General features: G+C 54.3%; 2 protein-coding genes across 2 annotated transcripts in view; one reads left to right on the forward strand and one right to left on the reverse strand.

Moving 5' to 3' along the window:
• Window positions 1–7,729, forward strand: part of COG1 (component of oligomeric golgi complex 1) — a 13,283-nt gene extending 5,554 nt beyond the window's left edge. Inside the window, exons 2-13 of the mRNA XM_010002804.1 lie at window positions 121–302; window positions 605–775; window positions 847–1,000; window positions 1,823–2,033; window positions 2,159–2,929; window positions 3,183–3,329; window positions 4,148–4,309; window positions 4,816–4,943; window positions 5,469–5,577; window positions 5,944–6,053; window positions 6,164–6,239; window positions 7,579–7,729. Coding sequence (XP_010001106.1) covers window positions 121–302; window positions 605–775; window positions 847–1,000; window positions 1,823–2,033; window positions 2,159–2,929; window positions 3,183–3,329; window positions 4,148–4,309; window positions 4,816–4,943; window positions 5,469–5,577; window positions 5,944–6,053; window positions 6,164–6,239; window positions 7,579–7,719 — 2,362 coding nt within the window. The 3' untranslated portion in view covers window positions 7,720–7,729. The remainder of the gene's footprint in view (window positions 1–120; window positions 303–604; window positions 776–846; window positions 1,001–1,822; window positions 2,034–2,158; window positions 2,930–3,182; window positions 3,330–4,147; window positions 4,310–4,815; window positions 4,944–5,468; window positions 5,578–5,943; window positions 6,054–6,163; window positions 6,240–7,578) is intronic.
• Window positions 7,730–8,362: 633 nt separating this feature from the next.
• The window catches only part of FAM104A (family with sequence similarity 104, member A), a 15,505-nt gene continuing 14,886 nt past the window's right edge, over window positions 8,363–8,981 (reverse strand). Inside the window, exon 7 of the mRNA XM_010002805.1 lies at window positions 8,363–8,981. This exon is cut by the window's right edge and continues 6 nt beyond it. Within this exon, the coding sequence (XP_010001107.1) occupies window positions 8,763–8,981 (219 nt within the window). The 3' untranslated portion in view covers window positions 8,363–8,762.

An 8,981-nucleotide genomic window follows, 5' to 3' on the forward strand; every position in this document is an offset into this window, starting at 1 on the left:
CTGCCCCTGCTTCTGTCTGGGGAAACTACCGCCCTGGCTCAGTGGGGTGTCACTTAACCAAGCCTGAGTAGCTCAGGCAAGCAGCAAGACCAGTGACTCTCCAGCTCATTCCCTTGTCAGATCCACCATCCTGCAGGAGAGCAAGTCCCTCCTGAAGAGCCAGACCGTGTCAGACCAAGCGGTGGCAGAAGCCCTGTGTGCCATCATGCTTCTGGAGGACAGCTCTCCACGCCAGGCCCTTGCTGACTTCCTCCTGGCCAGGAAATTGGCCATTCAGCAGCTTCTCAACCAGCCACACCACGGTCAGTAGGATGGGCTGCCTCCTTTTTCAAGTCAGGGGAGCCCCCTTCACTTCATCTCCCTCTCACCCCACAGAAGAGTCCCATAAAGCTCATGATGGGGGGGAGATGCAGCCACATTGTGCTACCACAGCAGCAAAATGTCACCAAAATTAATAGTGCTCAAGGCCTTAAGCCAAGCCCACCTGTTTACAGGGAAGAAGTGGTGCCTGGGGCTGAGTCTTTTGTCCTCCAGCCCTTCCCTGGAAGGTTTCACTAGCCCCACAGGGTTGCTCACACCTCAGCTGAAAAGCTTTTCTTTGCAGGTGCAGGTATAAAAGCTCAGGTGTGTTCACTGGTGGAGCTGCTAACCACCACCCTGTACCAGGCTCATGCTGTCTTCTACACCCTGCCTGAAGGGACACCACCAGATCCTGCCCTGCCCTGTGGCTTGCTCTTCTCCACCCTGGAGAGCACCACAGGCCAGCACCCAGCAGGTGAGCACCCCTGCATTGGACCTCTGCCTGCCCATGTTTGCAGGCAGGAGGTCACCCCTCTGTGCTTCCAGGGAGAGGTGGGGTTCTGGAAGAGGAGATGAAGCTGAGCAGCTGGTTTAAGTACCTCCCGGAGTCTGTGGTGGAGTTCCAGCCAGCCCTGCGCACCCTGGCACACCCCATCAGCCAGGACTACCTCAGGGACACCCTGCAGAAGTGGATCTCCATGTGAGTCTTGACTCTCTCCCCCCTTTGTAGGACTCTCGCAGACACCACAGGGCTTCCCTGCCACAAAGCCAAACCCAAGCTCACCTAACTCCTTACTCCAGCCAGGCTGTGCCTTCAGCTGCCTCCTTGCCCAGCACCTCCTGTTCCCAGCAGGAAAGCAGCCAGAGGCAGCACAGCACCAGCACAGCACCAGCACAGCAGGGGGGGCCGACAAAGATGTTTGTCTCTTTGTCTCCAACAAATGAGCACAGAGTAAAGGAAAAGAAAATCCCCTTACCTGGCTCAGTTGGCTCCTGGTCCAGCACCTCCTTTCTCCTCACTGCCCTTCTGAGGGCTCTGTGGGGGCAGCCAGACCCTTTTATGGAGTTGGCAGCTCCACCCCTTCCCACCTGGCCTTGCCCTGATGAGGGGGCAGCCCCCCCTGCCCCTTCACAGCCTCTCAGACCTGTGTCATTATCCCATGCAACCAGCTGGTCCCTGCCTCAGCTACAGCCCCCCCATGGTGTGTTTCCCAGGCAACTCTTTCCAGAGCCCCCACCCACTTTCCCACCCTGCTGGTTTTCCAGGGGTGCCTTCCTCCCAGGTTCAACACCCTCCTCAGCCCAAGGTTGCTGCTGGTGGGCACAGGGCTTTCCTGGGGGGACCCAGTGTGGGGTCCAGGGTGCAGCCAAGAGGCAGAGGTACCTTCATCCCTGCAGGTGATTTCCCAGGCAGAGCCTCTTGCCAAGAGCTTAGGAACCCCCCCTTGATGTAGCCCATGTTCTCTCCTTCCTTCCTGGGGCTGTCTGAGCAGGTCAGACTGAAGTGAAACGTGTCCTTCAGGTGCAGTGAGGACATCAGGGCTGGGGTCAGCAACCTGCTGGTCTATGTGACCAGCATGAAGGGCCTTGCAGGGATCCGTGACGCCGTGTGGGAGCTGCTGACCAGCCAGACCCTCAGCCAGCACTGGGGGGCCGTGTGCCGGCGCCTGCTGGACCAGCCTGCTTCCTTCTGGGAGGACCTGCTGCAGCAGCTCTTCCTGGACAGGCTAGAGGTGGGTGGGAGCCTTTCTCTGTGCCCCCTTTTGGTATCTCCTGCAGCCCACTGGTGCTGTTGGTGTGTCAGTGAAGTGCTGAGTAAAAGGTGCTTTTTCATTCCCTTCTTCTTCTGCTCCTGCAGACACTGACCAAAGAAGGGTTTGACTCCATCTCAAGCAGCACCAAACAGCTTCTCACTTCAGCCTTGCAGGAGCTGGAAGCCAAGCCCAGCAGCTGTGCCCTCAGCAAGCCCATGCAGTTTGAACACAACGTGTCCCTGTTCCTGTGGTCAGAGAGCCCCACCGACCTGCCCCCCGACGCCGCCTGGCGCGGCACCTCCAGCCGCGGCCCCTCCGCCACCAGCGGCCTCTCCATGAAGGCCCAGGCCCTCACACCGTGTGTGCAGAGCTTCTGCTCGGCTCTGGACTCCAAGCTGAAGGACAGGTTGGACGACCTGCTGTCCTACCTGCCCACGGACCCCAAGGAGGCCGTGCCCACCCGCTCCGCCTTCGACCGCTTTGCAGACGCGGGCACCGTGGAGGGGCTGCTCCGGGAGCGCTGCCTCGCCTGCATCCACCACCTGCTGGGCTGCCTCCGGGAGGAGCTCCTGAGGGCCCAGGACCTGCTGCGTGGGCAGGGGGATGCTCCCAGGGATGCCAAGCTCAATGCTGTCCTCTTCATGGCCAGGCTCTGCCAGTCCCTCAGCGAGCTGTGCCCTCACCTGAAGCTCTGCATCCTGGGCCAGTCGGGCAGCACCGAGACAGGGCTGAAGGAGACACGTTCCACCAAGAAGCTGGGGAAAGGGAAAAGCCAGGAAGTGACCCCCGTGCAGGCCAAGTGGCAGGGGGTGAAGGCAGAGCTCCTGCAGCAGAGCCTGTTTGCTTACCAGATCTGGAGCTCGGCTGTCACCAAAGTAAGGAGCTGCTCCTCTTCCTCACAGCTGCTGCCTGCAGTCAGCGCTGCTGCCATGCTGCTCAGCCAGCCTGCAGGGGCAGGGCCTGCAGGGGCAGGAGGGGGTGGCAGCTTGGAGGTGGCATCCAGTGGGATGGTGTCCAGAAGATTCATCTAGGGAGGAGCAGGGGGACGTGGGAGGTCAGTCTCGGTAGGGTCCTCCTGTTAGAGCTGTCTGTCCATCTGACTGGAGCCTTTTCTGCTTGGCACTCCAGGGTCTGGTTCAGTCCTTCAGCCACACGTTGCTGCTCGACACGGCTGGCTCTGTCTTGTCCACAGCCACCAACTGGGATGAAATTGAAATTCAGGAGGAGACCGAGGCTGGGAGCAGCGTGACATCAAAGATCCGGCTGCCAGTGCAGGTACAAGAAATGTCTTCTTGGTGACCACAGAGACACGCTCTGCTGGGAGGAGGAAAGTGCTGGTTTCCAAACCCACTGCTTTGTCAAATGGTCCTGACCTGCTGTGGAGTTTGCCTGGTGTCAGGGGAAGGAAATTAGATAGTTGCTGCTGTATATTCCAATTGATAAGATTGGCCCAGATCCTGTAAATTGAGCCAAAGAAGGACTCGGGCCTGGTTTATACCAGATTTCATGGAAACTGGATGCACTGAAGGACAGGGCTACAACCGGTGGGACTGTGCAAAGCCCAAGGGAAGCAGGGCTTGCAGCTTTCCTTAGGTGTGGTGGTGCAGGAATGACACTGGCTGTGACAAAGCAGGTGGCAGTCATGAGGAGGGAGAGGAGAGCCAGGGCAAGAGTGAGTTCTGTGTTTGCACAGTACAAGACAGGCTGGGCAGGTTTGTAGTGAACCTTAGAAGGTGAATTGTATTGATTCTGAAGGAAGAAGCAGCTGGAGGAGAGCTCAGGAGAGCTGGGAGGCCCAGCAGAAGAGTAGAGGAGTAAATAAAGAGCCCAACATGCAATTCTGTTGTGATTACACTCAGGTGAATATCTCTGGTAATACTTGAGGGATGTTGTAAACAAAAGTCTGGTGTGTCAGTAAATACAAACCCCTGAGATACTCGAGCCACGATGTGGGGGCAGGTTGTTCTTAGCATCAGAAGTTTGTGGTTGCTGAGGAAGTAGGAAGCTCACATCATGAGAACTGAGGGGATGTGATGCTGATAAAGCTAAGGCAGCTGACAGACCACAGGAAGCAACATTGTCTTCTTCAACAGCCATCCTGGTACGTCCAGTGCCTCCTCTTCAGCCTGTGCCAAGAGGTGAACAGGGTGGGTGGTCACACTCTTCCCAAAGTCACCTTGCAGGAATTGCTGAGGACCTGCATGGCAGAAGTGCTCGCTGCCTATGAGAAGCTCATGGAAGAGAAGCAGGAGAAGGTGAGTGGGATCAACCCTCGCTGCAGTGTGGGATGGGGGGTCACTGGGAACGTGGCAGTGCACATGCTGCTGTCCCTCAGAACAGAAAGTGTCTGCATCTCAGAGTTGGGAAGGGTATGTTCTTCCCCTTCCTCCCCAAAAATGAGGCAAGGAGGGATCAGAAGCCAGACTGCAGGCTCAGGACAGTTGGCTGTGCCTTGGTGCTGCTGGTGTTAATGTTTCCCCTGAAGCAGTCCTTGACAGCCCTCTCTTGGTGGGAGTGAAGAGCCCTGTTCCTGACTGTCACAAAATCCCAGACTGGTTTGGGTTGGAAGGGACCTTCAAGGTCATTTAGGCCCAACCCCCCTGCATGGGCAGGGACACCTCCCACCAGCCCAGGCTGCTCCAAGCCCCATCCAACCTGCCCTTCAACACTACCAGGGATGGGGCAGCCACAGCTTCTCTGGGCAACCTGGGCCAGGCTCTCACCACCCTCACAGCAAAGACTTTCTTCTCAATGTCTGCAGAAACCTGGTGCTTTCCCCATGACCCAGAGCAGAGCTCTGCAGTCACTCTATGACCTGAGGTACCTGAGCATCATCCTGGCAGCCAAGAGCGAGGAAGGAAAAACCAGCAGGATCAAGCATGACGCTGGGTGAGGTGCAGCTCTGGGGTTCAGTTGTGGGGCCCTAAAATGGCTTAAACCAAGAGCCTTGCCAGCTGTCAGAAGCATCGTTCCAGGAGCCATGATCCCTGCAGGCCTCACAGAAGGGCTGTGTAGATGCTGGTTTCTGGCATCTTCACCCACACTAAACTCATCCTTAAAATACAGGAGGGGTGTGATTCTACAGCAGAGAGCTGAGAGACAGCAGGGTGGTCTCCACTGCACAGTGTCCATAGGTGGCTGGGATACCTTGGAGTAACAGTTAACCTTCCACCCAAGAGTTAAAACCCTGTGTATGCTCCAGTTTTGAGGACTCAGGGATGTCTCTCTTACCACAGGGAGAAGGTTCCCCTGCAGCAGTTGGTTGTGTAACAGCTGGAAACCCTTTAGGCAGCTGCTGTTCTGCTAATTCCCATCTTGCTCAGTCACCTCTTAGGGGCAAGTCCCTCACTGCTCCAGAGGGAAACCACCCTGGTGGCATCAGCAATCCCTGACAGGGCTCTGCTCTCCTTGTAGGATGGAGAAGGTGACAGACTTCCTGGAGGGACACATCGACCCCTTTGACTTGGATGTTTTCACTCCACACTTGAACAGCAACCTTAATCGCCTGGTCCAGAGAACCTCTGTAAGTTGAAGGAAAAGGAAGGGATGGATCAGGAAGCAGGGCTGCAAAACACTTCTCTGAAGGGCAGCTGGGGTGGCTTTAGAAACTGCTCAGTGCCCCAAGATGTTAACTACTGGCACTTGCTCAGAAGTGGGAAGAGCATTTAATGCCAACTGAAGAGGAGCTTATTGAGCTCCACCCAGCGTGGAGTTGGTTTAACTTCATCTAACAGGACTCACTGGAGCCTGAGCAGCACTAATGGGGTTAAGCAGTGCTGAAACAGGCCTGGAACTCACTTTGGGTTCAAACTTAAAACCACACACAAGCAACCTGTCAGCAGACCCTGCAGCTGCCCCCAAATACCAACGGCTCCTTCATGCCCTCCAGGTTCTCTTTGGCCTGCTGACCGGGACAGAGCACCAGTACACGAGCAGGAGCGGCACCCTGAGCTCCCAGGAGCTCCACAATATCTTGCCCTTGGCATCCAGCCAGATCAGGTGAGGCACTCAGCCTCTTCCAGGCATTCTCCTGTCTCCTTGGGAAGTGGCTCTAGAGCTGCTGCTTCTTTGTGACCTCCCAACATTTCCTTTCTCCCCCATCTCTTAAGGTTTGGGCTCCTGCCGCTGAGCATGTCGAGCTCACGGAAGAGCAAGGCTGCCACCAGAAGCACGGAGAGAGCTCAGGTTGGTCACACTTCTTCCCAGTGCTGCTTCTCCCACCAACACTAGAGCTTGCAGGGAAAGAAGAAAGTAGCCAGACAGTTAATACTTAACCTGGTTTTTATTTTCGGTAAAATAAGAACCATGAAGGTAACACAGCATGGGATGGTTTGGGTTTCCCCCCTGACCCTGAAAACCCACTTCTGACAGCCCCCCTGTTTCTGGGGCCCACTGCTCCCTGGTGACAGGCAACAACCACCATGAAAACGCAGTGAAGACTTACAGAGAGGAGGCATTTTGAGAGCAACGCATAAAAGACAATTCATTTAAAGATGGCTGTGGGAGAGGGGAAGGAACACCAGCTCATTATCTGCCCTCCTTTCCAGTGCGATCCTGACCTTTAACTCCTGACGAGGCCTGGCTGGGGTATCGAAGCCTGTGTGCACAGAGTGGCTCACTGCTCTTGCAAAGGCTTGTGTGTCCTGCTCTGGGCTTTAGCTGTACACAACTCTTCTGTTGCTTTGTTTCCCCCACTTTAAAGCATCTGCTTAAATGGAGTTCTCCACGCTGAGGTCTGAGAGAGCCACGGGATACCTCACTGCTACAGGAAGCTGCAATCAGGAATGTGTTTCCTTTGGCTGTTAATTTCCCAGTAATCCATCTGTGGAGATGCCTTTTCAACTGGAACAGAGGAGTCTAGTTTTATCCAAGCAGAGAATGTTACATGAGATGCTGATGTTTCCTCTGCAACTCTTCAATATTCAGAAGCATTAAGGACCAGACCTAATGCAGGGGCTGTTTAAAAGCCTGAGGCTTCCCAGCGAGGGGATTCTGTGCCTCTCACACCTCAGCTGCAGCAGTGTGAAGTGTGCAGTGATGTTTGGCTTGCTTCTCCTGGTGGCACATGGATGTCCATCACCAGCCACGCTTTCCAGCATCCCTGACAAGTCCTTGCTCCTTGTTTTCTGCTGAAACAGTTCAGGAGAGGCTCAATTCATAGTTAGTCCAGAACACCTCTGCAAGGGCAGCAGCTGTACTCCCACCACACTGTCATCCCCCTGCTCTGAGAGCAGCAGCCCCTTCCCTGCAGTTCAGAACGATTTTTCTTGGGAGGGGAGAGGAGGTGTCATTGACCAACACCTGACCAGCTCCCTGTTGCCAACAGCAGCCAGGCGCTGTGCTGCTGCCACCTGCTTGTCACCAACCACTAGGAGTGACACTGCTCAGGTTGTGGTTCAAGCTCACGTTGCTTGGGAAGAGCTGTTCTGTTGTAGTCTCCACATCCTTGCAGCTGTTGTAGGTGTGGGTATGGAGCCAGAGGTGTGCTGGGAAGAGTTCCTGACACTTCTGTTCTTCAAAACAGGTTCCACCTCCTGCACTGGCAAGAGCAGAGGAGGAGGCCGCGCGCCCTGGCTCCTTGTTCAGGCAGCTGGTAACGGAGGAGGAAGACACAGCTGCCCCTTCTCTCTTCAAGCTGGGCTGGCTTTCTGGTATGACCAAGTGATGCAATAAAAAATAAAACATTTCCCTGTGTGTTTATCTCCACAGAGATGGCTCTGCCCTGGGCAGGCATGGTGACACCTCTGCTGGTGCTGTCAGAAGGGAAGGACTGTTTCATCCTTAGCCAGGTCATTGTGGGCCCCTTGAGCCAGGCAGGGGTCAGGACTGTCCTTGCCCTCTGGCTGCTGGAACAGAGGGGTGGCCACTCTTTCACCTTCTATTCCTTATAAGTTCTTAACCTTAAAGTCAAATTAAAGAAAAAAAAAAACAAAACAACAACCACCAACCTACACACTGTAACAGAAAAGAAAACATTTCACAGCTAGAAATAGGTACTGGAGCAACCTAAGACTCCACCTTCAAAAGCCCCTCCCCAGGTGGCTCTGCATTTCTCCACAGGCCCCAGAAATCTGCTCCCTACAGGCACCTGACATTCCAGCTACAACTGCCCAACCTTTCCAACTTCTAGTTTCACATAGTATTTTTTTCCAGTACTGCAGCAGTAAAGATCAAGCAAGAGAAGGCTCATTGCACACCGAGCTGGGTGGAAGTTCAGAGCCAGGGCAGCCCTCAGGGATTGCAGGGACAGCACCTCTGCTCACTGTCTTACTAACTAAATGCTCAAAAAAATTATGTTGCCAAATAGATTTTTACTAGTTTATTGAAATTAAAAAAGACTTAGAAAACTGAAGATGAATGTTTTGAGAGAACTTGACATAAAGCAACAAATTGCTAACAAACAGATTAGGCAGTCGATTGGAATTGGACATTTTGCAATCCTATAACACAGATGTGGATTCCTCAGTCTCCTCTTGACTTTATAACCACCCCAAAAAAGAATCCTATAGAAATTGCTTCCAAGCCCCTTTTGCATTGCAATAGTGCAGCAAACCACAAGTAAACAATTCCCTGTTAACCTGTTATCTCAAATATAGACTGAAAAGGCAACAGGCGTTTTGTGCAATTCCATTTTACCAAACTTTGAAGTTGAAATATCCAATCTACACAGTGCTGTCCCTTCACAGAAGGCAGGGAACTGCTGGTCCATCATGTGGGAAGGCGTCCCCGGCTCTGTAGGCTGTGAAAATGTGCCTCCTTCAGGATCTGGTTGATGTGGAAGTAAGGGCCTTGGCTTAGTGCAGACTGCTCGTGGAAGGACTGAGAGGAGACAGGGCTGGATCCTGCCATGCTGGGGTTCAGGCTGGTTTCTGCACCGCACGCTCTGTCAGGGCTGTTGATGCTGCTGCTGCTACAGCTGCTGCTGCT

Source organism: Chaetura pelagica, unplaced genomic scaffold, assembly GCF_000747805.2.
Source record: "Chaetura pelagica isolate M959 unplaced genomic scaffold, ChaPel_1.0 scaffold47, whole genome shotgun sequence".
Taxonomy (NCBI): Eukaryota; Metazoa; Chordata; class Aves; order Apodiformes; family Apodidae; genus Chaetura; species Chaetura pelagica.